General features: G+C 64.8%; 4 protein-coding genes across 55 annotated transcripts in view; 2 read left to right on the forward strand and 2 right to left on the reverse strand.

The window, feature by feature from the left end:
* Positions 1-39: 39 nt before the first annotated feature.
* On the reverse strand, positions 40-3,116 carry EME2 (essential meiotic structure-specific endonuclease subunit 2). The gene is given in 9 exon segments (XM_005655136.4): positions 40-358; positions 439-628; positions 809-924; positions 1,098-1,191; positions 1,367-1,458; positions 1,903-1,995; positions 2,417-2,553; positions 2,867-2,983; positions 2,986-3,116. Coding segments are annotated over 9 exon segments (1,122 nt in total). The 5' UTR covers positions 3,098-3,116; the 3' UTR covers positions 40-187.
* Positions 3,117-3,217: 101 nt separating this feature from the next.
* Positions 3,218-4,456, forward strand: MRPS34 (mitochondrial ribosomal protein S34). The gene is given in 3 exon segments (NM_001244832.1): positions 3,218-3,553; positions 3,703-3,745; positions 3,834-4,456. Coding segments are annotated over 3 exon segments (657 nt in total). The 5' UTR covers positions 3,218-3,232; the 3' UTR covers positions 4,127-4,456.
* A 323-nt stretch (positions 4,457-4,779) lies between these two features.
* Positions 4,780-6,206, forward strand: NME3 (NME/NM23 nucleoside diphosphate kinase 3). Of its 5 annotated transcripts, none has more exon segments than NM_001244449.1 (5): positions 4,780-4,852; positions 4,929-5,062; positions 5,187-5,288; positions 5,365-5,477; positions 5,565-6,013. In NM_001244449.1, coding segments are annotated over 5 exon segments (513 nt in total). In that variant the 5' UTR covers positions 4,780-4,806; the 3' UTR covers positions 5,683-6,013.
* MAPK8IP3 (mitogen-activated protein kinase 8 interacting protein 3) overlaps positions 6,014-26,509 on the reverse strand; it is a 44,461-nt gene continuing 23,965 nt past the window's right edge. For 8 of the 48 annotated variants that reach the window (XM_013987768.3, XM_003124754.6, XM_013987767.3 and 5 more), the window contains 27 exons: positions 24,371-24,617; positions 23,518-23,620; positions 23,201-23,319; positions 17,792-17,803; positions 16,884-16,901; positions 15,800-15,857; positions 15,362-15,514; positions 14,364-14,445; positions 13,111-13,241; positions 12,667-12,723; positions 12,401-12,568; positions 11,629-11,755; positions 11,381-11,476; positions 11,124-11,282; positions 10,507-10,672; positions 10,124-10,306; positions 9,866-10,055; positions 9,646-9,765; positions 9,492-9,572; positions 9,349-9,416; positions 9,100-9,248; positions 8,556-8,727; positions 8,360-8,473; positions 8,146-8,184; positions 7,845-8,024; positions 7,616-7,765; positions 6,014-7,528 (listed from right to left, as the gene is read on the reverse strand). In XM_013987768.3, the coding sequence (XP_013843222.1) occupies positions 7,407-7,528; positions 7,616-7,765; positions 7,845-8,024; positions 8,146-8,184; positions 8,360-8,473; positions 8,556-8,727; positions 9,100-9,248; positions 9,349-9,416; positions 9,492-9,572; positions 9,646-9,765; positions 9,866-10,055; positions 10,124-10,306; positions 10,507-10,672; positions 11,124-11,282; positions 11,381-11,476; positions 11,629-11,755; positions 12,401-12,568; positions 12,667-12,723; positions 13,111-13,241; positions 14,364-14,445; positions 15,362-15,514; positions 15,800-15,857; positions 16,884-16,901; positions 17,792-17,803; positions 23,201-23,319; positions 23,518-23,620; positions 24,371-24,617 (3,264 nt within the window). In that variant the 3' untranslated portion in view covers positions 6,014-7,406. Of the gene's footprint in view, positions 7,529-7,615; positions 7,766-7,844; positions 8,025-8,145; positions 8,185-8,359; positions 8,474-8,555; positions 8,728-9,099; positions 9,249-9,348; positions 9,417-9,491; positions 9,573-9,645; positions 9,766-9,865; positions 10,056-10,123; positions 10,307-10,506; positions 10,673-11,123; positions 11,283-11,380; positions 11,477-11,628; positions 11,756-12,400; positions 12,569-12,666; positions 12,724-13,110; positions 13,242-14,363; positions 14,446-15,361; positions 15,515-15,799; positions 15,858-16,883; positions 17,747-17,787; positions 17,892-23,187; positions 23,320-23,517; positions 23,621-24,370; positions 24,618-26,509 lie in introns of those variants that run through there. The other 40 variants (XM_085017911.1, XM_085017907.1, XM_085017909.1 and 37 more) reach the window with 20 other exon arrangements.

The following is a 26,509-nucleotide window of genomic DNA, read 5'->3' on the forward strand; positions in this document are numbered from 1 at the left end:
CTCCTGCCCATCCCAGTTACATGAGAACTTTCCCTGCTTCCCTCCACCCCCTGGGGGCAGAACTGGCCGAGAGCCCTAGAACTGGCTGTTCCGCGTGGCTTGCCCTCCTGCCCCCCACTCCCTCTGGTTTCTGGTCAGTGCCTGCGGCGGCTGCGTCAAATCTGCCAGCGGCAGGCCCATGGCGTGGTCAGCAGCCCAGGTCCAGCAGGAGGTCGGGGTTGGTGGCGGTTAGGAGGAGGCAGAGGCGGCGGGAAAGGTCAGGCCCCACCCTGTGGGGCCGCGCACCCTCGCCCGTCTTCACAGGCAGGCCAGCCAGGAGGACCAGGCGCTCCTGCTCCGTGCTGCAGGTCACGTACGCCTAGGGCAGGCACAGGGATGAGCAGGGCAGGCCTCGGGGACCCAGCCTCCACACTGGGATCTGGAAAGGGGGGTGCCCACCTGTTGCAGAAGCCGGGGAGAGGGGAAGGCGGCGACGACAGCATCGGCCACGGCTGGGCTGACGCGGTTGAACTGCTGGATCTGCCACCGCCAGGCCGCCCGCAGCCCTGTGCCACCTCTTGCCACTTGCTCTCCTGCTGCCCAGCGCCCTGCGGTGCAGAAGGAGAAGGCCCTCGGCTCCCGGGACTGCCTGGAAAGGGGAGGGTGCGGGGAGGCCCCTAAAGGCTCTGCGCCCCTCTCCTGTGCGCCCTCCTCCAGCTCAGCAAAGCCCTTGGGGACCCCTTTTGCTCTGTGAGGCCAGGGCCGCACCACCCGCCCTGCACTCCCATGCCTCGCAGCCACAGCAAGCAGCCAGGAGAGGGTCACCCACTTGAAGGGGCGCTGGGCAAGGGCCTTGGTGAATGCGCACACGTGTTGACTCAGTTCCTGCCAGGAGGCCACCAGCAGCACATCCACGTTTGCCCAGAGCTGTAGGAGCACCAGCGCCTGAGGAGGGATGAGCCCATGGGCATGGGTCAGAGGAGGGTTCCCTTGATGGGCTCCCAGCTGAGACCACCCATGTGCCACCCTCGTGCCAAACTGGCCCCTGCTGCTTCTCGGAGGGCAGCCCGAGGGCCAGGGCCCAGGCCAACCATCTGGCCCAACCTGACTGCCCTCACCTCCTCCACCTCGGGCCAGCCGACTGCCACCTTGGCACGGGCCACCACTGGATTCTCTGGCTGCTGCATCTCCTGGGTGCTGGGCTGGTGAGACCTGAGCAGAGGTGGCCATCCCTCTGGCTCCCCAGCCTCCATGAGTTCTCCCACTCCTCCCCAGAGCCCACCCGCGGGAGCAGGTGAGCTGTGCCCCAGCCCCAGAGCCGCCCCTGCCTTTCCCCCGAACTCCCATCCCGGTCAGGCCTGCTAAGGGGTTCTAGGGGGACCAGTACCAGAGGTAAGCATCCAACCCGATGACAGCCAGGTGGGGGCGGGCAGGGCTCTCAGGACAGATCCAGGGCACAGAACAGGTTGGGCCACTGCTCTGCAAGCCAAAGAGGTTTACTGCATTTATTCCTCGGGCTGCGGCAGGTGGGGTCCATGGGCCCCCGGTCTGCAGGAAGCAGGGGCGTGGGCCAAGGTGGCCTGGCCATGCTGGGAGGAGGTAGCCGAGGATTCCTGCCCAGACGGCTCTCTTTAGGAAACCAGCACTGCACCCCATGGACCAAGGGGATCTTCAAAAGCCCTGGGCACAGGCGTCTAGAAGAATCGGAAGGAGACCCCTTCTCCACCCTGGGCCACCTCTGCGTCACAGCCTGGCCTTTGCTTGGCACATGGTGTGTTGATACACGGTGAACCTTGAATGCTGGGCCATGGCAGGGGCTCTAACCTAATGATACCCAGTGGGCTTCGCCCATCTCCCGGCATCCAAGATAGGGAATCCAGCCCCTCCCGATTCATGGAGCAGGATTACTCCCCGCCCCGAGACCTGGATCAGCTGGCCAACGCCCTGCAGAAACTCCTGGGGCTCCAGCAGCAGCAGCAGGTCCTGCTCATCTGCAGCCCACACCTCAGGAGGCACCTGTGGGGACACCTGGGCCTGGGCATCCTGGAAGTTCCGAGGCTGGTGGCGACAGCCATGGACAGGTTTTTCTGGTTCTGCACTACAGAAACTCAATGTTCTGTCTTCTACCGAGGCTACTACGGCCAGCCCAGGTCTACGGGGCAACAACACCTCCAGGCACAAGTGGATAGGGCTGGAACATCCCTCGGCAGCAGCTGAGGGCAGGCTCTGGCTTCTCAGCCCTGCAACTCATCAAGCAAGGGGCTAGTGGCATCACCCACTCAGTGTCCCTGTTCTCAGATGACTAGTCTATACAATGTCCACGAGTGCAGCAGCTGCCTCTCCAGACAGCTTTGTGAACAGAAACCATCCAACCCAGGACTGCACTCCGTAAATGCGGGAGAGGAGGCTGCTGGGGAGAGTAACCCAGGACACTCACACCGGGAGGGCAAGGATCTGGCTTCACTCTGCTCCACCTGAGGCTCCGGGCAGGGCGCTGGGGCTCCACACGGTACTCACAGCTCAGAGTGTCCAAGGCCTCCATCAGGATGTCGGCAGCAGCATCTTCCAGGATGGCTGGGATGGGGAAAGGAGGGTCAGCTGTCATTCCTTCTTTTCCCCACGCCGGGACACTACTGGGGTGAGGAGAGCAGATCCACAGCCTAGACAGCATGTTGACAAGACGCTGATTGGCAGCGGCTCCCAGAGCGCGGGTCCGAGCGTCTCATCAAGCTCGCCAACGGGGAAGCCGGCGCCCGTTCCTGGCCGACTGACGGCCTTCAGAGAAGCCCTTCCCTGCCGCAGTCAGGCCGACTACCATCTTTCGGGGTTAAGGGGAACTTCCGAAGAGAGCATCCCACCCCCGGCCGCTCACTGGGCTCGCCCGCACCTGGGTCCACGAGCACCGCCAGGCGCCGCACGGCCCGCTCGGGTCGCAGCCGCCGCAGTGCCTTGGCCGCCGCCCTGCGCTCCTCCGCCGGGTCCCGGACGGTCGCGGCGGCCTCGCGCCGGCGGAACCCTCGGCGTCCGAGTCCGAGATCTCCCAGGTCGGGGGCCTCCGCGGTCCCCGGCCCCGGCCCCGGCGCGAGCCCCCGGCCCTCCCAGCTCCAGCGTCGGCCATGGCCCGCCCGGCCTCTTCTGCGCTTCCGGCCGCGCCCGGACGCCTTTGCGGGAGACACCGGCCGCTTCCGGTATCGGGCGTGCCCGGCGGCGTGCGGCGGCGTCTTCCGGCCAGAGCACCGAAGCTCCAGCGGCCATGGCGCGGAAGAAGGTGCGGCCGCGGCTGATCGCCGAGCTGGCCCGCCGCGTGAGGGCCCTGCGCGAGCAGCGGGAACGGCCGCGCGATTCGCAGCGCTACGCCCTGGACTACGAGACGATGATGCGGCCGCACTCAGGCAACCGGCTGCCGATGCGAGCCTGGGCCGACGTGCGCCACGAGAGCCGCCTCCTGCAGTTGCTCAACCGCCTGCCGCTCTTCGGCTTGGGCCGCCTCGTCACGCGCAAGTCCTGGCTCTGGCAGCACGACGAGCCATGCTACTGGCGCCTCACGCGGGTCCGGCCCGACTACGCAGCGGAGGTGTGCGCACCGGCCCTAGCGAGCCGCTCCCGGCGCCGCGGAGCGCCGCTGCCTCCCTTCCGCGCGTCTCTGTGGGACGGGGTCCCCCGCCTCCCGATCCCGGGGCGAGGAAGCTTTCTGAGCCGACCTCTATCCCATTTGCTTTGCAGAACTTGGACCACGGGAAGGCCTGGGGCATCCTGACTTTCAAAGGTGAGGCGTCAGAAAGCGGGCGAGGTGGCTGCGGGCCACAGATTGTTCTGCCAGCCTGTGTGAATAGGTCTCGTCTTTCTTTCCCCAGGGAAGACGGAGAGTGAGGCTCGAGAGATAGAACAGGTCATGTACCACGACTGGCGGCTGGTGCCCAAGCACGAGGAGGAGGCCTTCACGGCTTTCACGCTGGTGCCGGAGGACACCCCGCTCTCTGTGCCCTACCCGCCGCTCCTGCGGGCTATGATTCTAGCACAGCGACAGAAGTACGGAGACACCAGCACGGAGGAGCCAATGCTGAATCTGGAGAGGGCCCGCATTGATCCCTGGGACTATCCTGCGAAACTGGAAGCGAAGACAAAGACCAAAGGCGCTGCCGTGTGAAATGCCAGAAGCCGCGGGCAGCTGGAGGCAGGGTGTGAGGCTATCTGACCTTCAGATCCAACATTGCGATTCAGTGTTTGGGTGGGAAAAGGTGCGGCCAGATCCCGCACCTAGTGTCTTTCCTCTGTCCCTGCTGCCCCAACGCCTAGGTCTCAGTGAGGGAGCCTCACAGGAGGTGGCTGCTGGGGGGAAGCTGGAAGCAGCAGGGCTAGCTGGGGTAGAGCCCCCTTGCTGGCACCTTTCACTTCCAGGTGGGCGCCCCTCCGCATCACCTGTTGCCTCTGCCAGGACCCAGGCAGCAACCCAACGCAAATAAAAGCACATCTAGTAGCTCTGGGATGTGGTTGCTTTGGGGTCGGGATAGGGGGCCGTAACGGGTCCTCTGCAGGGCTCTGGGGAGGAACAGGCTGAACGGGTGCTGAGGGCTGGGTGGTGGGTGGCGCGCAGATGCCGGGTGGCAGGCACCCCTGAGGGGGTTGGGGAGGCGCCGACGCGGCCGCAGCGGGGCGGGCGTGGGCGTGGACGACGGGCAGCGCCTCTCCGCCTCGGCTGCCTTCCCGGCCGCGTCCTCGGTGGGGCCGGCGCCCAGCGCCCCGGCCGCTTTAAGCCCAGGCCCCGCCCCGGCCCGCGCCCCGCCTCCGCCCCGGCCCGCGCGTCGCCGGAGCCCGGCTGCCGCCATCATGATCTGCCTGGTGCTGACCATCTTCGCCAACCTCTTCCCGGCAGGTGAGCGACGCGGGCCGGGCGGGCGGCCGGGCGGAGGTGCGGCCCCGCCTAACGGCCCCTGCCCCGCCGGTCCCAGCAGCCTACACCGGCGTGCACGAGCGCACCTTCCTGGCGGTGAAGCCCGACGGCGTGCAGCGGCGGCTCGTGGGTGAGATCGTGCGGCGCTTCGAGAGAAAGGGCTTCAAGCTGGTGGCGCTGAAGTTGGTGCAGGTGAGGCCCGGGTCCCCGGACGTGGGGGGGGGGGGCGGAGGACGCGCGGGTCGTCCGGAGCGGGGGCCGCGACGGAGGACGCGGCCGTCCCCGGCGCATCAGGCCCGTCCCCCTGCTTCCCCAGGCCTCCGAGGAGCTGCTGCGGGAGCACTACGCCGAGCTGCGGGAGCGCCCTTTCTATGGGCGCCTGGTGAAGTACATGGGCTCGGGACCAGTGGTGGCCATGGTAAGTGCCCGCGGGCGGGCAGGCGGGCCGGCGGGCTGCCCGCGGTCGGCGGGCTGACTCCCGACCCCCCGCGCAGGTGTGGCAGGGTCTAGACGTTGTTCGCGCTTCGCGGGCGCTCATCGGGGCCACGAACCCGGTCGACGCCACGCCCGGCACCATCCGCGGCGATTTCTGCATCGAGGTCGGCAAGTAAGGCCAGTCCCAACTCCCGCCACTGGGCTGCGTGGGGCTCCTGCCCGAGCTGGGCCCGCGTTCACGCCCGCCTCTCCCGCGCAGGAACGTGATTCACGGCAGCGACTCGGTGGAGAGCGCCCGCCGCGAGATAGCGCTCTGGTTCCGTGCGGACGAGCTCCTGTGCTGGGAAGACAGCGCCGGGCACTGGCTGTACGAGTAGCTACAGCTCCTCGCCTGGATCGGGTTGTGGCTGCCTCTGCATTCTCTGGGCCCCACCCCGGGAGCTCAGAACCCCCTTCCTGCAGCAGGGATCACAGCAGCCCCCAGCGCGACAGCAGGGCAGGGAGGTGCACACTGCCAGGCATGGCTGGCGACCGCCTTCCTGCCCCAGATGAGGCACTCGGACCGGGCTCCAGCCTGCGCCCCAGTTTATGGCGGGCCTGGGAAGCCAGTGGGGTGCTACTTTGGTCCTTGGCTCTCCCCAGCATTTCTTTTTATAATAAACTGACGGAAACCTGTGCTCAAGTCTCTTGGGCCCAGGTACACAGACATACGATGTTAAGACATTTATTACATACAGAGCAGATACGTAGGTTCAAGTTGCAGGGCCAAAGCCTGAGGAGAATCATCACCCAGCCCCTTTCCCCAGCTGTACCCACCCGGCTCCCCCCAGTCCCTCCCTGGCCCTGTGAGAACGGACAGGGGACGCGACACACTTCACAGTGGACAGTGGCAGGGCGGTGAGGAGAATCCTGTGGCTGCAAGGAGCTGCAGCGGTGGCCAGCTGGGCTTGTGGGACGGCTGCCCAAGATCTGTGCTTCTCTGGTGGGAGGTGGGTGGGCAGCAGGGCCTGGGGCTGCCCTGACTGGTGCCTCGAGGAACAGGAGTAAGGCCTGGGCAGGTGGGGAGTTGGCAGTCCAGGGCGGTGCCTGCCAAAAGCAGCTCCTGTTCTAGCCCTTAGGGCCTCTGCTCACAGCCTCGTCGGTTGCCCTCAAGAGAGCAGGCCACACCACCAGCCCTAGGCACTTAGTAGCGTGTCCTGGGAGCTGGGCTCCTTGGAGACTGCACGGGAGGCAGGCCCTGGAGCACACCTTTCCTCGTCACCCTGAGGCTGAGCCTGTGTCCAAGGACTGACCCCAGGAGAGGCCGGGGGCCTCCCCTTCTTCCTGAGGCCTGGGCCTGCCCTGGCAGCCTGAGAAACCCCACCCTTGGGGGCCTCTGGGAGGGGTGGGACTCCAGAGCCTGCTCCTACGAGGTGGGGGGACGCGGGTCAGTGAGAGCCTGCCACACAGGACAATCACGGGATGGGACTCAGCGGGACGAGGGCACTGTCTGTCTTCTCAAGCAGGTGCCCCAGGGAGCCTGGTGACATGCTTTTATGCCAGTTCCCAGGGTGGCAGGGACAGGGGAGGGGGGCCCAGGGAGGGCTAGTGACTGGCTGGCTCCCTGAGGGTTGGACCCACACTCCACGGGCAGCAGGCAAAGGCAAGGGGACGCAGGGTGGGGAGACTCAGTGGCGTGAGGCCCCTTCTTGCCCTCCGCCCCCAGAAGTCCTGGGAGTGAATGGCGGGCATGGAGAGTCCCCTGTAGGGACGTTCCCCCGGCCCAGCCATCCTGGGGGTTGGCCTCGCTCTGGCCCTGAAGTGTCCTCGGGCCTCGGGGACTTTGGGCTGGGTGCCAGCCAGGAGCCGCCGGGCAAGGGTGTCGTCCCTCCCTGGTCAGATCGCCACCCCGCTCCCCCGCCTCCCTCCCAGCCAGGCCTGCACGGCTGCTCTTGCCAGCTTGCAAAGAGGCCCGGAACTAAGGTGAAAGCTGCAGGTTGAGAGGTTAGAGGAGGGGTGGACGGGCGCCTGGCCTGCGGGGTGGGCGGTGGGCAGGCGGGCGGGGCTGTATGTACACGGAGGCAGGTGGTGGCAGGCAGGGTGGGTGGTGGGGGCCGCAGCGTCACTCGGGCGTGTAGGACACCTGCCACACGATGATGTGGCTGCGCTCGGCCTTGGACAGCATGGGCTTCACCTGGCTCATGTCCCCCGCCCCCTCCTCGGGCTCGTCGTCCTCCCCGTCGCCTGGGGAGAGAGCGTGGCTGCCGTGAGAGCCAACCCGGCCAGGCGAGCCCGGCGAACCCAGCCCCGGCCCCGGCGGCGCCCACTCACCGATGCGGAAGTCGATGTAGCCCTCCCCGCCGCTCAGCACCAGCACGTTCCTCAGCTTCTGCGCCTCGGCATCTGCGGCGGGAGCAGTGGGCCCAGGGCCCTCGGAAGGGCTGTCGAGCACGCTGCCGTTGAGAGTGGCCAGCACGTTGCCTGTCATGGGGGCACAGGGACCTCAGCGGGCCGGCCAGGCTCACGCAGGCTCCCGTGGGGAGTGGGGCCAGGCCCTCACCTGGCACGGAGACGAAGAACTTGACGGCGTCCCGGTGCCCGTGGAAGCAGAGCTGGGCCTGGGCCATGGAGCAGTAGGGGATGAAGCTGCTGGCTGACTTGTCGCTGCTGTCGTCGCCGTACACGTGGATGACGCCTCCCGGGCGGGCCCCCTCCCCGGATGTGGGGGACGTCTTGTTGGCTGGAGAAGGCGGGTGTCAGCAGGCGCACACCCAGCAGGGACACCCACAGCCAGGCCCAGGCCGAGGCCAGCGTCAGCCCCCAGGGCAGCCCGAGAGGGCGAGGCAGGCCCTCGGACTTACCCCGGAGCCCGAGCAGCTGGCCTCGGTGCAGGACCACGGCTGGCAAGGGGGGGCGCAGCATGGGAGGGAGAGAAGAGAGGTGGTCACAGGCAGGCCCGCCGGGCCGGCCCCTGTCCTGCGGGTGTCCTGTCCCGGCAGCACGCCCGCCCCTGGGGCCCTGACGGCGGCTCTGCCACAGCCAGCGCCGCCTCTGCAGGCATTGGGGGCCACTCACTCTCGGTCAGAGGGATGGAGATGACCACGCCATTGCCAGTGCCCACCCAGAGGCGGTTGCCCGCGATGAGCAAGGCCGTGATGCGCACGAAGGAGAAGCCCAGCTTGCCTGTGCCTGGGGGAGATGGGCAGGGGGTCACAGCGGGCCGGCGCCGGGACCCTCCGGCCCGCCCCCACGCTGCCCGGCAGCCACGCACCCAGCATCTTGCTGACGTAGGGCTCGATGTCCACGTCCTGCAGGTGCTGGTGGGTATGGGCGTGGTAGAGCCGCAGCGTGGAGTCCAGGCGGATGGATACCCACACCCCGTCGCCGATCCACGCCAGCTGCCGCACCTGGCTCTCCCGCCGTGGGTGGGCGTCAAACGACTTCTGCGCAGTCGGGGCAGCCCATCAACAGTGGGGGGTGGGGGGCGAGGGGGGCCCAAACCCGCCACCCCCAGGTGTCCTGGCGACAGGTACGAGGCTTGTGGCAGCCTCTCCAGGGCCTCTTTGCGCTTCCAAGAAAAGGCCCTGGAGCTGCCCTGCGCCCGCAGCCCTGGCGGTGTGGAGGGTATAGGGCTTGTTTTAGGGTGCCGCAGCAGGTGGACTCCTCGCAGACTGGCATTCACAGCCCAGCGGCCCCTTGCCTGCCTGGGACCTGGGACCGACGGGTCACTTCCCTGCGTTCATGTCCTCTGGCCCCATGAAGCCCCTCGGAGTCCACCGGAAGGCGTGCGGGAGCCCAGCCCCAGCCCCGCTCACCTCAATCTGCATGGTCTTGGGCTGGATCACGTGCACCTTGTTCTTGTAGCCGCACCAGACGCGGTCGTGCACCACGGCCATGCAGCGGATGGAGTGGTGCGGGTGGCCCAGGTCCATCAGGTGATAGTTGCTCAGGTCCCACTGGCCGTCTGCAGAGAGCCCGCCCCTCCTCAGTCCTGGTCGGCACCTTTGCTCACAGTGGAGGTGGGTCACACCTGGCCGCTCCCCCACCCGCTGCGCCCGCCTCACCTTCACCTCGGTGGAAGATGGCCAGAGTCCCGTCCGCCAGAGCCACCAGCACGCGCCCTTTCACGTGCCTGCAAGGGGAAGGCGGTGAGCGGGGCCCTGGCGGCCGCCCAGCCTCCACCCCCAGCCCCCGCAGGGGCACGCACACCAGGCTCAGCACGGAGTCCTTCAGCTTGATGGAGTGCAGGCGCTTCTTCCAGTTGGCCACGGCCGAGTGCACGTACAGCCTGCGGGACGAGGCGCCGTGGGTGGGGGTCGCCCAGGGGACCCTCCCACCCCTGCCCCCCAGGCCCAGCCTACCAGCCATTCTGGGCTCCCAGCCACATGGTGGGTGCAGCACTGCTGGTGGCCCCTGTGGGGTCCCCGCTGGGCTCCGGCTCGGGCTGCATGCCACTCACGTCGGCCTCCGGCCCGTTTTCACTGTAGGGGGGATGGCGGCTCCAGGGCGGCCCCCCCAACCCCGGCCCCCCGCCCCCTGCAGGGCCCCACCCTTCGCCTCTGCCCCGTCCCGAGAGCCCACCTGTCAGGCTGGGCGCTGGGGGGCGGGGTGGGGGCCGGGTCGGTGAAGACATGCTCCGTGAGGGGCCCAGGCCGCACGGCGCCTGCATCTGCCTCGCTGGGCCCAGAGTCTGGCACCTCCGTGGCCTCCGTGGCCTCCTCCATGGACTGAGATGGGTTGACTTTCCCGTTGGCGACAACAGCCACCTCCCCTGGGGGAAGGAGGGGTGAGTACGGCTGAGCGAGGGCAGGGGGCCGAGGGCTCAGGCCCAGAACTCACCCTGGCCCTTATCCAGCACTGGCGTGTCTCCGCGGGAGGAGCAGGCGCTGCGTGGCACGTTGCAGCGGGTGGCACAGCCCACCAGGGTGATGCCGGCCAGCACGCCGTCTGCACCGGAGTCCTCGGGGTTCACATCGCTGTCCAGGAAGATCTCCCCTGGAGGGTAGTCGCCGTCACTGGCCGCTGCAGGGAGAGTCACAGCCCGTCACCCCGTGCCAAGGAGCCCCCACGACAAGACCCCATGCGCGCTCGCATCCCAGCGCGGCGGCGAGGGGAGGGGACCCCCTCTGATGCCACCCCCTCTCTTTGGTGTCGGGGGAGTGGGGCCAACAGGCGGGGGCAGGACACGTGCAGCAGGCTCCCCGGCTGCGGCCAGTGCTCACCGGGGATGCTGGAGATGCAGAGCACGTGGGCGTTGCACACGGTGAACTGGTCCACGACGGCGCCGGGCTGGCTGGCATCGATGATGACCACTTTGCTGGTGGTCAGGGTGCTGGTGAGGATCCACACGCGGCTGGACGGGGGCTCCGCCTCGGGGAGCTCCTTGGCCTGTTTCAGACACGGAGGAGGGGGGACAGGACAGGCTGGAGACTCGGCCACACTCCTCCAGCGGCTGCGCAGGGTTGAGGGGAGGCCCCCGGGGGTCTCTCGGGAGCTAGCCTTGCCTGCGGCCTCAGGGACCCGGTTGTCCTGCCGTCACTAGGCTGGCGAGAACTCAGGTCACGACCCACAGGGCCCCTTCCTCAGAGGGAGGCTGAGCTCCCAGTGGTTAGGTTCCCGGTCCCCAAGTCAGCTGGGATGGGACCTGAAGCCTGGGCGCCGCCCTTTCCGCTCAGCCTCCGCCCTCCTCGCCGAGGTGGGCCCAGTCTGGCGCCACTGCCCCCAGCTGTCCTCCGTTTCTGTCACTCCCCCAGACAAGCACCGGGCCCCAGAAAGCCTCAGTCACCGAGCCATCCAGACGGGAGCAGCGGAGGGCTGCCGGGCCGCCCGCCACGCTGACCTTCCTCCTCTCTGGGGACGAATGGTTGCTCTGGGTCTCTCCTTCGACGTCCCGGTCGCAGGTCAGAGGGTCACAGCCTGGCGGGGGCTTGACTCCATTCCCAGAGTCGTCCTCACTGGGTTTCCAGCCGCTCAGGTTGACGCCCGCAGCACACCACAGCTGGGAGACAGGCGGGCCGGTGGTCCAGGAGCCGGCCTCCCCTCTAGGGCCCGAACCCTCCAGCCCGCCGCCAACGCGCCCTCACCCTCGCCGCTCACCTTCATGGTGGGGTCCTTCTCCACCAGGGGGCGGCAGTACACGGGGACGGGCACGTTCTTCACCCGTGTGTCCTCCTGGCCCCCGTTGGGACTCAGCTGCAAGCACAGGGCAGAGGGGCACGGTGGGCACAGGCCGGCCTTCAGAATCCAGGCCATGGGTGCCTCGGGGCGCCCCAGGGGCCCCCCTTCTGTCCGCGGGAGGCCAGGCCGAGGGGCAGGCCGCACCCCAGCCCCCCGCGCCCAGGCACCTGCTTGTACTTGGCCGGCAGGCTCCAGCCACAGGCCTGCAGCCGCCCCTCGTCGTTGCGCACGTGCTCGCGCACCTGGCGGTACTGCTCGCGCTTCTGCTCCCGCCGGGCGGAGGACGTGCAGTCGCTGGGGAGGGGAAGGAGAGTTACCAGCCCTGCAGGGAGCAGGCCTGTTGCCCAGGCCCTCCGCAGCTCAGCTTGGAGGCCACATCCTGCGGCTGCTGATGCCAAGGGCCCGAGGGCAGAGACCTGCACTGGGGGCACCGGCCCCTCCAGAGAAACCTCCACAGGCTCTGGTATGAGGCACAGAACTTTCCTTCAGCCCTGGACCCAAATTCTTGGTTTCAAAATGAACAAGACTACAAAATTCCAAACAGAAACTTATTCTGCAGGAAGAAACTCAACCCTGCATGAAAACCTCCTGTGGAGTCCAGCCCTCGTGGAGTGGAGAGTGCGGGGCCAGCCCAGGGGCGGGGCTGAAACGGCTGCCCTGCTGGGGTCACCCAGCACCAAGGCACAAGCCTTTGGAACTGAGAACAGGGACAGTGCAGGGGCGGGCAGCATCTGCCAAGGGACATCCAGGGCTCCCACCAGAGGGAGGAGAGGTACACGGGTGTCCACAGAGAGGTCATGACCCCGATGCCTGGCCAGTGTCCCTCCCACAGCCCCCAGAGAAGCCAGGTAGAGGCCTGGCCTGGCTTCAGAACCTGGAGGGGAGGAGCCTGGGGCCACAGTCCAGCAGGGAGGGGCAGGGGCATCCAGGGAAACTCACTCATCGGGGAAGAACTCCAGGGGCCGGCTGCCGGCGATCTGGCACATGCCGTGATTGCGGCGCTGGCTGAAGCCGGCCGTGGTGGGCGACTTGTAATGGATGTTCACGGAGGGGTAGGACCGCTTGGCCGGAGGGGGGCTGGAGGAGGAGCTGAAGAGGCGGCTGAAGCTGCCAGCCAAGGCGCCGGGTGAGAGCAGGCCGAGGGGAGCCATCCCCCCCACCCCGCCAGTGCCCAGACCCCACCCCCCCAGGCGCTGTCAACTTACAACTGCCAGATGGTGGACTTCTTCTTCTCCTGGACAGACGGGTGCTCGCGGGACGCTCTACGGGGGAGGGGCGAGGTGAGCCGCTCAGCGGGCCCAGCCTGACCTGGCCAACACCCCCGGCCACCTCAGCCCCACTGGCCCCCCGCCCTCCGGCCTCGGGGGGCTCCCACGGACACCCTGGGAACGGAGTGTCAGACGAGAGGGGCTCCTGGGACAGTCCCTGGCCCCACGTGGCCCGGTGCCTCTCCAGCCCAGAAGGCACATCCACTGCCAGTGCACGGTGCACCAGGCCCCGGGATCTCCTGGCCCCTGCGGGCTCGCACTGGGGAGGACCCAGCCCCCTCCCGATCCTCCCAGAAGAGCAGAAGGTGGGGTGGGACCCCGCTGCCGCACCCGGACCTCCCGGAGCGACCGCAGCTCGCAGCTGCGGACCTAGAGACTCACCGGATCATCTCCGTCCACCGTACAGCCTCCTGCAGCTCCATGAGCCGCTCCTTGTACTGGTTGCGCTCCATGAGCACGCGGGCCATCTCCACGCGCGTAAAGCGGCGGCGCTGCGCCATGGGGATCTTGTCCTGCAGGGGACAGCGCTACTGTTCAGCCAGCGAGGGTCCACCTCCAGGAGCTTCAGGCTCACGCATGGGGGGGGGGTGGGCATGACAGTGAAAGGAGCCACCCCCCCGGAAGGTCACATGACACACGCGAGGGGCCCACGCAGCGTGCCTTCCCAGAGGCTCCTGGCCACCTTGGCAATCCCGGACGCCCTGGTCGATGCTACCTGGGGGGACAGCCCCACGGCGGAACAGCAGGGAGAGGGGTTCTAGGGAGGGGCTGGCAAGCAGGACCCCGGTCACTACGTCCTAGCTGGACGCTTGGGGTCCTGGCAGATCTGCCTGGAACCTGCCGATCCCTGGCAGGACTGAGTCTGGCCCTGTGGTCCCGCCCCCTCCCCAAGGGGACCAGCACCGACACTTGGTGTTCATGGTGCGTTGGCGCCCCAGCCGATGGCACCCTCCATGCTGCACATGGGAGGGCCTTGGGGCTGGACGTTCCCCTCGGCCTTCTCTCCTACAGCATGTGGAGGTGAGGGACGGGACAGGGTGGGCAAGGTGAGCAGCGAGCTTCCCAAGTGCCTGCCGTGTGAGCGGCATCCTGCCACACCCGTCACACTGCCCCAAAGGAACAGCCGAGCGGTGAGGTCGGCACCTCGGGTTAAAGACCCACACCTGCCCTCTCCTTCAGGAAGGCGGTCGGGTCACTGGGCCTGGGCCCCTGCTCTGGGGAGGACGTCAAAGAGCAAAGAGCCCCTCAACCCCTTCCCACGCCCCTCCTAAGACGGTCAGTTACAAACCCCAGGGAGCAGGGGCCGAGGGCTTTACTGAGAACAATCCACGCGCCTCTGGCGGGGGTGTAAGGACACACGCGGGCTCTGAGGGCCTCAGGTACTCAAGCTGTCCCATCTGGGGGAAGCAGCTGGGCTGAGTAGCCAGGGAGCTCATGCGTGTGACTGCAATATGCAGCCACAAGGACCTGGGGCTGAGAAGCGGCCTCCCCCAGAGGGAGGCAGAGCCTGATTTCACAGTCACGGGTGTGGCTGCTGCTGGGTGCAGGGGTCCCACAGGAGGGGTGAGGGGGTCCACGTCCCGGGAGCCCGTCCGTGCCCACCCCCGTGCCCGCATGTTAATAGTGGAATATACCAATTCTGTACAGAGATAGCTGCTTACATCCTCCACCTCTTCTTTGGGTTCACGGTGGGCAACGATGGCCTCCGACTTCACTCTAGAGGATGCGGAAGGAGGCGGGGCAGGGGTGAGGGCCCCACGCGGCACGGCCCAGGGGCCATGACCCACCTCTCAGCTCTCCCCTCAGTTTCTAGGCCCTGAGTGTTCCTGCCACTGCCTCGGGGACCGGTGGCTGCACACCCCTTGTTCCTGCCACTGCCTCGGGGACCGGTGGCTGCACACCCCTGCTCACGTGTTCCCGCAGCCCAGCCAAGGAGGAGGCCCTCCAACTCTGGTGGTCAAGCGGCGATGGGAAGGCAGAGAGAGCCCCATTCTCCGCGAGCCCAGAGGGGATCTGGCTCCCGGTCCCACAAACCTGGCACAGGTGCCCAGGGCCCTCCCCTCCACCTCCCTTTTCCTGTCTGGGGCCAAAAGCACCACTTTGGGAGAATGGGGTGAGGATCAGGCGGGAAGAGAAAGGCCACGAGGGAGTGCGGAGTGCTCAGAGGAGACCCTAGGCTTTCCGAACAAGGCTCCGGGCCGCCCTCGGCAGATCAAGGGCTGGAGAGCACGGGGACACCCACGGAGGCCAGAGGCCCTCATCCTCCCTTCCCTCCTCCTGAGGGAAGGTAACGGCGTGAGAGCAGCAGGGAAGGCCCCGCTCAGCGGCCGGAGGACGGCGACCCAGGTCAGGGACGCTGCTCCCTGTGCGGGGTTCCTAGGCGGATGGCGGAGAAAGCGGGAGGGGTGGATAGCCGACACAGGAGTTGGGTCTGGATGGAGTCATATGAGACGAAGCTCGGGGAGGAGCAGAACGAGCAGGGAGCGCGCCAAGTGAGCCGCTTTAGGGGGAAGGAACTCGGGGTGAGGTTAGCTAGAGAGACGCCAGGGTTTTGCCAAGAGCCCAGGAGAAGCCTGAGCAGGACCTCCACGTGGCGTCACGGGGCCCCGCCCCCACAAAAGCCCCCGCCCACCTCCTCAGCTCCTCCTCCAGGTCCTTGATACGGTTCTCCAGCCTGAGTTTGGCCTGCCTGGCAGCTTCCAAGTCCCCCTTCAGCACCTCCTGCTCCCCTGAGAGCTGGTCCACCTTGGCGATGAGGTCGTTCTTCACCACGTTCAGAGCGTTTCTTTGAAAAGGCAGAAAGCGGGGAGCTCCCTGTGACCGGCGGGTACACCGAGTGATGGGGGTTCACCGGCGTCTGCCCACACTGGCATGTACACATGGGAGACCCATCCCGGCCCTGAAGGTGGTGCAAGGCAGTGACCACGCCATGTCCTCCCCCGGAGGGGCGAGCTCAGCGCAAAGTCCTGTCCTCCTGGCTGGGGAGACACGGTTGTTGTCCGGGCTGGGCAGGGGGCAGCGGGCGGGGGGCTCCCTCTGCAGCTGTGCTGCTGAGGAAAAGCGGTCTTACTTGGTTTCTAGAAGCTGCGAGTTCTCCAGAAGCAGATTCCCCACTTCCTTGCCCATTCCTGCAACGAAAGGTACAGAGTCATTACCTGCGTCTGGTGAAGCCACACCCCGCCGATCACATCTGCTTCAGAACAACAAACATCCCACCCAGGGCAGCCCACCCCTGGGAGGGCTGATGTGAGGGCAAAGCCCAGAAGCCCCATCTGCAGGAAGACACCTGCACAGCGAGCCTGGGAGAGGCCTCTGCTGGTCTCAGATTGGCCTCTGGGGGGCACAGAGCAGGTTCCCACGGCCCTGATGGCCAGTCTCCCTGGGCTTACATTCTAGAGCTCAGCTTGCTACCATGACCATGAAGCCTGGACCAGCAGGGCACTCGGATGACCTCGACCTCTGCCCAGCCCCAGTGCCACCCACTTTCCCCCAGGCCGTGGTGAAGCAGACCTTGCTCAGAGCAGCCCCCAGGACAGTGGAGGTGACGGGGATTCAGAGGGGACAGCACAGGAGGCAGAGAGCCCCTGGCCAATCAAGGCATGGACGGCCCACAGCAGGTGCCGCCCTCGCCGGCTGGGAGCAGACCTGGGAGACACGGCCCCCTGCGGAGGTGAGGGGGACAGCGCCCCCTGGGGCTGGGGCTCAGAGGGGCTGGCCCGGCCTCCCACGCAGACCCGACAGACTGCGGTCCAGGCAGGTCACAGACCCCCAGAGCACCGCATCGAAACCTTCAGGAGAGCCTCAGAGACCCGAGGTCTGCTGCTCTCGTTCGAGTCCCTCCACGGCCTGACGCCGGCGAGAGACCCCAGGCACGCCGTGTGCTCAGGTTTCCACGGTCACCTCCTTGCCTCCCTCTCAGAGGGGACACAGCAGGCTCACCCCTGGCCGGCTCAGAGGGGCTGGGGTTCCCTCCTCAGCCCATCAAGGGTCTGCTCCAAGAGAGACGGCGGAGGGGCCGGGCGCCGGCTCCCCACGCCTGCCGGGCCCCACCGCCCCGCCCAGCCCCGCTGTGTGCACCAAAGCGTGGGCGGCGGCGGGCAGCGGGGGGGAAGCCAGAAGCGGGAGAAACGCACTGAAACGGGCCGCGGCCTTACCAAAAAAATCATCGCGCACTACCGGCGCCGTCCCAGTCCCGCGGGAGATGGGCGGCCAGGGCGGGAGAGAGGAGGGGAGAGAAAACAAGCGCGTTAAGCCCGAGTGATGAGCAGGCGGGGTGCGTCGGGGCTGCGTCTCGCGGGGTTTGGCTCGGACACGGAAGCGGGACGGGAGGCTCGGGACAGACTGAGCCAGCCACTCCTGCCACTCCTCCCACAGAGGGTCCCCCTGGGGTGGCGCAGAGGACCACGAGGCCAAGAGCAGCCGGGTGGTGAGGCGGAGGGTCCGCGCAACGCAACTGGTGTCCTCCGCTAAAATCTGGGGTGGGGTGGGCTGGGGGTTAAGGACGGGGGTCTCTGCAAATGAGGGAGAGCTGTGCCCAGGGCCCCCTGGGGCCTTTGAGCGCCATGGGGGAGGGGCGCCCTTGGAGGGTCGGGGGCTCAGAGCCTCCCACTCCTGCAAGAAAACAGGAGCTTGGAACACTGTCACCTGGGGAGAGGACGGGGAGCCATGCCTGGCGGGTCCCCTGACCTCTGGGGTGCACTCCCCAGGGAGAGACACCGCAGACCAGCGCCTGTGCCTCTAAGGGCTCTGAAGACCCTGGAGAAATGGCCCTGGGGGACCCCCAGCCTCCAGGACAGGATGGGGCAAGGGCGCAGCGCCCTCCCTCAGCTGTCAAGGGCCGTCAGTTAGCTAGTGGAGCAAAACCCAAACAAGCCTCCGAGCAGCAGGAGCTGGTGGTGAGCAAAAGCACAGGGGCCTCGGCTGGCCCGGACGGGATCAGGAGGGCTAGCCACACAGCCGGGGTGACTGGGCAGCAGCAGGGGTGTCCCAGGGTGCCCCTCCACACCCCCTGAACTCCACCCTGAGGAAGAGGGGGCCACAAACGGACCGCAGAGGTACGCACCTGAGAACTCCCCTGGGCCGTGTCCAGTGAAGCGGAGAGAGATGGGGGGAAGGAAGCGACAAAGGTCAATTGGTGACTGGAACCCACAAAACACAGAGACCTTCTCAATGAAAAAGCAACAAGCATCAGTCAGCCGTGTCCGTGTCCAAGGGCAGGAAAGAATGCGAGCGTGTGTCGCCAGGCCTGCAGGCGCCAAACCCCATGCACAGCGGGGTCCGGTCGGAAAGGGAGGCCAGGACAGCACATCCCTCAGTCTGGGGGCCGCGGGGCTCTAAAGCCAGCTGACCCTCCACGCCGGCCACCCACCCATGTGGAGGGCCAGCCCCCTGTAAAGGTGAGGGGGGTGGGGCGGGAGGCACCCCCCAGGGCGAGTGAGCGGCAGCCGGGGACTGGCCTGGGGGAGTGGGGCGCAGCTAGCCAGCCCAGGTCTGACGGGAAGGGCAGGACCTCGGAGAAAAGGTGGCTGGGGTACAAGAGCCCCACTGTGCGGGAAGGAAGCCGCTGAGTCAGGCCTTGGTTGGAGGGGAGGGTCATGGGCAGCGTGTGCCAAACTGTTCTCTGCCACCCAGGTGAAGACCCGACAGAACGGTGCAGTTCTATCTGGTTGATTTCACGCAGAGAGAAATGGTATGAAGAGTCACTTGACCTCAAGGACACAATACGGACCTGCTGAACTGCTACTCAAATAATAGAGAAGTGCACCGGCCCCACAGGGGACGAGGCCATCATCTGGGCTCCACTCCCAGGGCGGCCACTCCTCACCTTTGATGCTCTTTCTCAGGCCTCTTTCCAGGCACACATCAGGTGTCTTTCTGTTTTTTAGGGCCACACCCTCGGCACATGGAGGGTCCCAGGCTAGGGGTCTAATCGGAGCTGCAGCTGCCAGCCTACACCACAGCCACGGCTACGTCTGTGACGACTTGCTCCGCAGGGCAGCGTGGGCTCCTTAACCCACTGGGCGAGGCTGGGGATCGAACCTGCATCCTCATGGTTCCTAGTCAGGATCATTAACTACTGAGCCATGAAGGGAGCTCCAACGTGGCTTCTTTTAATTTGAGTGATGGAACTCACAGAGACGTATTTTTAAATTCCAGGTTGTCTCACCACACTGAAAACACTCCCTACAGCTCTGGCCCTGAAGAGAGGCCCAGGTTATGAAAATACTCTCCAGTTTTTCTTTCAGTTCCGGTCATGCCTGTATTTTTTTTTTTTGTCTTTTTGCCATTTCTTGGGCTGCTCTCGTGGCCTGTGGAGGTTCCCAGGCTAGGGGTCGAATCGAGCTGTAGCCACCGGTCTACACCAGAGCCACAGCAACGCAGGATCCAAGCCGCGTCTGCGACCTACACCACAGCTCATGGCAACACAAGATCCTTAATCCACTGAGCAAGGCCAGGGATCGAACCTGCAATCTCATGGTTCCTAGTCGGATTCATTAACCACTGCGCCACAGCGGACACTCCCCATGCTTGTGTTTTTGTTGACATCTTTAACCCACCTAGAAATTACTTCTGTGTATGCTGTGAGGCTGGGATCAGGCTGCGTTTCCCTCCCACGTGCCTACTCAACAAATCCCAAACATTGCTGAGTGCTCCACCCATCTTCCAACGACTTGAAATGCCACAGGCATCGCAGAGATGGTTCCGGGTCTGCCCGCAGCTCCTGCGCTGGGCGGCCTGCTGCCATCCCTTCGGCTTCAAGAAACACTCCTGCTACCTGGCATGGCCGGCCCTTCTGGGCTCTCCTCACACCGTCACCCTTTGGAATGAATTTCAAATCCACTCATATCTTTCTAGGGAAAAAAAAAAAAGGCTGTGTGTCTTCCGACTGATACCGAGGCAGTTTACGCCTGAAGGGGCTGGTCGGTGGTGTCCCCCGATGGCTTTCACGTCGAGGGATGTGTCGTGCTTCACAACGTATGCGCGCTTCCTTCACGGTCTTCAGTGACGTTTCCTCTTGCTCGTCACACGCTTGGCCTGTGTCTTGAGGTTATTTCTAGATGTTGTCCGGCCCTGGCGACTGTCTGGGTGGGACCTGGTGCAGCTGGACCGGCCCGTGGAGCACACACGACTCTCAGCAGAGCACGGTCAGTCGCTTGGTTTGCTTGGTGTCCTCAGCTGTGAGGTGGACGCACAACCCCCGTGGTGCAGGCGCGCCGTCCACCACCCTGGTGGAGCCAGTGGCTAAGTACTGACTCACTTTCTCTCCATCTGCGTCAACTCCAAGCGGCATGCTTGTCGCATCTTAAGGCTCGGAAGCGGTGCCTGGGACTTCCCGTCCGTGGCGGGGGGGGGGGGGGCAGTGCAATTTGTGGCAATTTCTCTTCTTTCTTGGAAACTTGTAAGACAAGGGCGTGTCTTACCGTCAGTCACGCTGTGGGTTCAAGGAAAGAGGACACAGGCCCTTTCTTCTCTGCCAAAGGCATTCCCGGTCCTCAAGCCAAGAGACGCACGGAGCAGTTCGTGCAGGGACCTAGCCCGCCTTAAGAAGCGTCTGTCTCGTTGCAGGCAGAGCGTCAGCGAGTCGGAGGTCACAGCAGGCACCATGACAGCGCTCACAGGGCCGAGGCCGCTAGAGGCCCCCCGGCCCCGGTCTCTCCCGCGCAGCAGCTGCACATGGAGCTTAGAGCCAGGTGCCCACCCTTGGCGTGTCTTCAAACTCCCACTGCTGACACTTCCTCCAGCAGAGCCAGGCTCTGGGACAGGGCGCCTCAGGCGACGGGCTGAGAGCAGCCCCAGCTCGGCCCTCCACCGTGCCCGCTCGGTCCACAGGTCACAAGAGCCTTGCCCTTGCCAGCAGACGGCCCCTGGCGCCACTAGGACCTCCTCCTGCGCCTCCTACCCCGGCGGTGGGGAAACGCACAGCGTCCCGTGCAGGTGTGCTTTTCTGAGGAGGGGCTCACGTCTTTGAGGAGGGTCTCCAAAGCTCAGGAGAGCATGGTCCTCCGGCCACATGAGCTCCAGTCCAGGATGCCGCCGCCCCCAGGCCCTGCCCGGCCCCCAGGGCTGGCACAGGCGCCCCCAGGACCCTCATAATGGTCAGGGCCTCGGTGCCTGGGAGGTGTCTCATCACCCCAGGGGGGCCCTTTGGTTTTTACTCCCTTCTTGGCAGCTTCTGATGTTACGTGAATATTATGATCAGCATGTATCTTTTTTCCAAAATTTTTTTTTTTTTGGCCTTTTTAGGGCCCGCACCCTCAGCACATGGAGGTTCCCAGGCTAGAGGTCTAATCGGAGCTCTTGCTGCCGGCCTACACCACAGCCATGCCAGATCCGAGCCGCATCTGCGACCTATACCACAGCTCACGGCAACGCCAGATCCTTAACCCACTGAGTGAGGCCAGGGATTGAACCCACAGCCTCATGGTTCCTAGTCAGATTCGTTTCCGTATGCCATGATGGGAACTCCCCAAAATTTTTTAAGTGCCTAAAATGTGCATTTATATGGTATTATATGAAATATGTAAAGGCGAGTAGGAGGATGTCAAAATATTAAAAGTGATTGTCTGGAGTGATTGTTCTGATGTTACGTGAATATTATGATCAGCATGTATCTTTTTTCCCACTGTGGCTCGAGTTAAGGATCTGGTGTTGCCGCAGCTGCAGTATAGGTCACAGCTCTGGATCAACTTCGATCCCTGGCCCGGGAAGTTCCACATGTTACAGGGGCAGCCAAAAAAGAGAAATCTTTTAAAAAAGTGATTGTCCCTAATTAGATTTTTTATGAATACTGATAGTTTTTGTATATTTTATTTAATTTGTTTTTTTTTTTAAGGGCTGCACTCGTGGCATATGGAGGTTCCCAGGCTAGGGGTCGAATCAGAGCTGTAGCCGCCGGCCTACACCACAGCCACAGCAACACCAGATCCAAGCTGTGTCTGCCACCTACACCACAGCTCACGGCAACACCAGAGCCTTAACCCAGTGAGTGAGGCCAGGGATTGAACCTGCATCCCTATGGACACTAGGCAGGTTTGTTTCCACTGAGCCACGACAGGAACTCCTAAATGTATTTATTTTTATTTATCTATTTATTGGGCTGAGCCTGCAGCACGTGCAAGTTCCCAGGCTAGGGAGTGAACCCAAGCCATAGCAGTCACCAGAGCCACTGCAGTGACACCACCAGATTCTTAACTTTCTGCACCACAAGGGAACTCCCTGAACGAAATTTTAAGACTGAAATGTACACTAAGAATGGATAAGATGGTAATTTTTATATGATGTGTGTTTTTACAATTGGGTATACATAATTTGTATAAATTTAATTCTGGCTGAAAAAACTTGTGCTTCAGGCACACGGCGTACAGGTGCTAAATACCCCCAGCTCCTTGGGGTCCCTAACCCTGACCCTAACCCTAACCCCAACCCAAGTAAAGACAATCGGCTTGTAGAGAACCCCTGAGACGCCGGCCCACTGCAAGGAAAGCGAGAACATGCTGGGCTGCAAACGCCAGCCAGGCCCCTTCCTCTGCACGTCAGGCCTGGCTGTGTGTGCAGCTGGCAGGCTGGGTGGGCAGGGAGGCCCATACGGGGACATGCTCCAGAGATGCTCTGAGTCCCTGGGGCATATCTGTCAGCGGGAAGTGACAGCGGCAGAAAGACTGGCAACCAAAACTCAGAGGGGAGACAGCCCTGCCGCTGTGGCAGCAGGTGACAAGATACGGCTCTAAAAGCGGAAGGCAGCCCCCCCGAGATCCTGGAAGCAGAAACGCTGCTACCCGCCCCGTCGCCATGTGTCCCGCAAGGGCAGCTGCCCGGGTCAAGGTGCTGCCCCTTCCCTGTGGGCGTGGGGAGAGGACAGACCAGAACCGAACTTGGCCCCCGCCCACCTCGCTGGCTGCTGAAAGGGAGGGGGGCTTCCCCAGACCTGCTGGGGGGTCAGGGGGGCTTGAACCCTGCCGAGAGACACCCACAGCCTGGCCTTGCAGCCCTGGGGACGCCCGCCCTGGGGCGTTCTACAGCCTGACGGCCCGTCCCGGCACGGGGTCGGGGGAGGACGGGGAGCGAGTCCCCTCAGCCAGCTTCCCTGCACCTGCCCCGGACCCGCCCCGGGCAGTGCTGGTGGGGACCTGGGCATGTTCCTCTAGGATGGGAGGAGCTGGCGACAAACCCCCCTCCAAAGTGTCCCCAAAGTGGGCTGCAGGGTGGTGGTAGGGAGGGGCTTGGGGCAGGGCCGGGCTGAGCGCTGATGGGGCCGGATTTCTTCTGGGGTGACGGCTGGTTGGCTGCTCCAGTCCGTGAGGACCCTACACCCCACCGGCCGGGTCCACCATGCGGGAAGCACACCGCAGCGTCCCAGGCCTGCGTGGAGTACTTCCTGGCTCATGGCTCCCGGAGACTTTGCTTTCATCACAAACAAAACCAGCAAGAGCAATTGCCCGGGCCCTGCAGGCTGGGGACGGTGGGCACTTACCTAGCAGGTCGGCCCCTTCGTCCACGTCCCCGATGACCTCGGAGCCCGCGGTTGACAGCTCGTGGTAGAGGGAGTCCGTGTTGATGCCGAAAGCCTTGTTCACAATCCCCTGGGTCGGGCTGTGAGGACACGTGGCCGAGGCAGGCGGGGTGAGCGTGTGGCCATGAAGGGGACACGCGGGGACCCCCGGGGACCGCTGGAGCAAGTGGGGGCCCCGGGCGGTTCTCCCACCTTGAGAGGCTGCGGGCCGTTTTCACAGGGCACCGACTGCCCGGGGGATGCTGACCCTGGGGACGGGCTCTGGGCCCACTGAGTACCTGTTGCCTGTGCGGTCCAGGCGGGGCTCCCGCCCCATGTCTAGCTCTGGGGTCGAGTCGATGATGTCCTGGACGTCGGACCACTCATCACTGCTGCCCATGCCTGGGGGACACAGGGGAGTCCCTGCACCACTCAAGGCTGCTCTGGGCCCCTTGTCCACAGACCCCAGCTGGACCCCACAGCAGGCTCGACTGTCAGCAGGAGCTCTTCCCGGGCTGGGGAAGCAGGAGCTCTTCCCGGGCTGGGTGGCGCTTGTCCCCGGAACTGTGCCTCCTTTTTATGACCCTACCTCAACAGACCCGTTTTTTTTTTTCCCTTTCCCCCGTCTTTTAAGGTGGCACCTGCAGCACACGGAGGTTCCCAGGCTAGGGCTTACATCGGAGCTACAGCTGCCGGCCTACACCAGAGCCCCAGCAACGCCAGATCCTTAACCCACTGAGCGAGGCCAGGGATCGAGCCCACATCCTCACAGATACTAGTCGGGTTCGCTAACTGCTGACCCACAGCGGGAACTCCTTGAACGGGCTTTTCTCTCTAGCTGAACTGTCTGCTGGATGACCATGATTCTACTGCCAGGGGCCCAGGTGTGTCCCCCCATTGTACATGCTGAAGCCTGGACCCCAATCTGCAGGATGGACTGCTCTTGGAGAGGATTTTTATGGTGAAATGAGCCCATAGGCAAGGCAGGCCCTGGTCTCTATGAGACGCGGGGGGCATCCAGGACAGACACACGGAGGGGGGACCACGTGAGGATGGGGAGCCGGCAGCCAGTGAGGCCCAGGAGAGGCTCAGGAGGGTACGCCTGGCGCTGCGAGGGCAGGGCGGCAGATGCGCCTGGGAGGATGGCGGTACCTATGCTGACGTTGCGCATCTCCTGTGTGACCTGCACCTCCATGTTGCGGCTGTTGCGCTTCTCCCGTGCCCGCTTGCCGTTCTTTGCGTTGGGGCCGTAGTCGCCCAGGGGCTGCAGGCCCTCACTGAGCGGCGTGACGGCGGCCGAGGGCACAGACGACGTGGGCGTGTTGGACTTGGTGCCCGTGGTGCTGGGGGTGGCAGCCGCCGAGGACTGGCCCGACTCGGACATCTCCTCCTGCGGACACTGGGGCCAAACACAGGGGAGAGGGAAGCTCGAGGTGCGGGTCAGGCCCCCGTGAGGCCACCGTGAGACCGTGCTCCATGCCCGGAGCGGAGGGACAGGAGGCCACTTCTCTCCTGGGGGCTGATTCCTCCCGCCCAGTCACTGGCTCACCCAGCTGCAGCCCCTGGCTTTTCCAGAGGTGCCTCCGCTTGTTAAGTGGCTTGGATCCAGGCCCCCGGCACGCTCACGCCCAGGGACGGCCCGCTGCGGCCACTGTGGTGGACGTGGCGGGTAACCCCTTGCAGTCGCTGGGAGGGCAAGGAGGAGCCACAGCCTGGGGTAGGGGGGTGGGGGTGGTGGCCAGGCCAGCGGCCCTTCCGATCGCAGTGCCACTCAGCCCTTGAGGCTAGTGCCTCGTGCCCTGGCCGCAGTTGAGGGCCGCCAAGGGCGGGCGCCTCCTCATTCTGCCTGAGGCGGCCTCCCCAACACAGCGGGGACACCAGGCACTGGACGCTTAAGCTCCAGGGCCCGGCTGAACCAGAGCCTGCTTGGACAGCTACGCAAATGCCAACAAATCAAACCTTGACCTCCACATAACGGGACACCCCCTAAATGACCGAGGAATGAAAAAAGATGGGGTCATTAAAAGCAGCCATCAGCGCGGGCCTGAAGCCTCTTGCTGGAGAGAACACGCCCTGGAGGAGTGAGGGCAGGAAGCAGACGTCTCTGCCCTGCAGCCTCTCCTAAGACCACGCCAGTACCCGCAGCCCGCACTCCCCCGTTAAGTCATACGCGTGACCCCCCACTCCCCCCACGGGCCTGGGGCCCCTGCTGTGCCTCTGCAGGAGATGCACGGCCTCCGAGGGGCTGAGGCCCTGGGTGGGGGCCGCTAAAGGGCAGCTGCCAGGCACACTCCCCTTGGCACGGAGCACACGCCCTGACGGAGGAGCTGAGACCAGGGGGGCGTCGGCCCTGTTGCGGACACTGGGACCAACCCCCACCCGCCTTCAACGTGGAAGGGCTGAGAGGGCTCCTGGGGCCCTGCCCAGTGACCAGGAGTCAGAGCTGGTTGGGAGGTTTCTGCCGGCCCCGGGCCCGCCAATCCTGGGCGGCTCCTGAGGCTTCCCCGTCAGGAGCCCCATGGCTCTGCCTTCTGCTCTGGGGGGGCTCCCATCCTGGCGGCTGGGTCCCCAGGGGACACGTGGCAGCGTCTGCAGACACGTGTTGCCACAGCTGCGGGGGACTAAAAGCTGGGGGCCCGCAACACTCCCAGGGCACGGGACGGCCCCACAGCCAACAAACTCACCGACGCGGAGCAGCCACGGTGAGAATGCCCCTCGCAAACATTTTTGGTTGGGGTTCAGGTCCTGAAGCTCAGGGTTGACTTGCAAAGCAAAGGCCCTCTCCCCTTCACTCCACCAGGCACACTGCACACCCCTGTGGCATGGCCTGCGTGCTCTCTCCACATGGGACAGAGGCGCCTGGCGGGGGCTCCCTCTGGCCCGTGGGGGCTTCCGGCAAGACGGGGAGGGCACCGAGCCCATGTTTTCCAAACCACCAGACTCAAAGCCATGCTGCCCACCTGTCTATGACCTGAACACACGTCTGCGGGTTTCCGTGGGGCTCCTGACCCCGTGCTCACTGTGGGAAAACCACGGCGTGACCCCTCTCCAGCTCCCCTGGCTCTGTCACCCTATAGGCCACCACTTACCTAAAGCAAACCTGCCAACCTCTAAGAACCACACATGGCAGTGACCTCCAAATGCAAAGAACCCACATCCCAGGGGCCATGCCTCCCATGAGTAGCCACAACTGTTTGGTTAAAACACTGAAAATACAGTACACAAAACAAAACAAAAAAACGAAAACAACAAAAAAGTTAAAAAATTAGAAAAACCTGAAAACCCTAGAGT

This window comes from Sus scrofa, chromosome 3 (genome assembly GCF_054392235.1).
Source record: "Sus scrofa isolate SSC_HxYL_T2T_F1_AM1 chromosome 3, Sscrofa_HxYL_maternal_Yorkshire_Landrace_v2.0, whole genome shotgun sequence".
In the NCBI taxonomy this organism is placed as follows: domain Eukaryota; kingdom Metazoa; phylum Chordata; class Mammalia; order Artiodactyla; family Suidae; genus Sus; species Sus scrofa.

Coding starts and splice junctions, on each gene's coding strand:
- NME3 (XM_013987752.3), top strand. CDS start 4,807: ATGATCTGCCTGGTGCTGACCATCTTCGCCAACCTCTTCCCGGCAG. Junction 4,853..4,928: donor CGCCAACCTCTTCCCGGCAG/GTGAGCGACGCG, acceptor CGCCGGTCCCAG/CAGCCTACACCGGCGTGCAC. Junction 5,289..5,364: donor CGGGACCAGTGGTGGCCATG/GTAAGTGCCCGC, acceptor CCCCCCGCGCAG/GTGTGGCAGGGTCTAGACGT.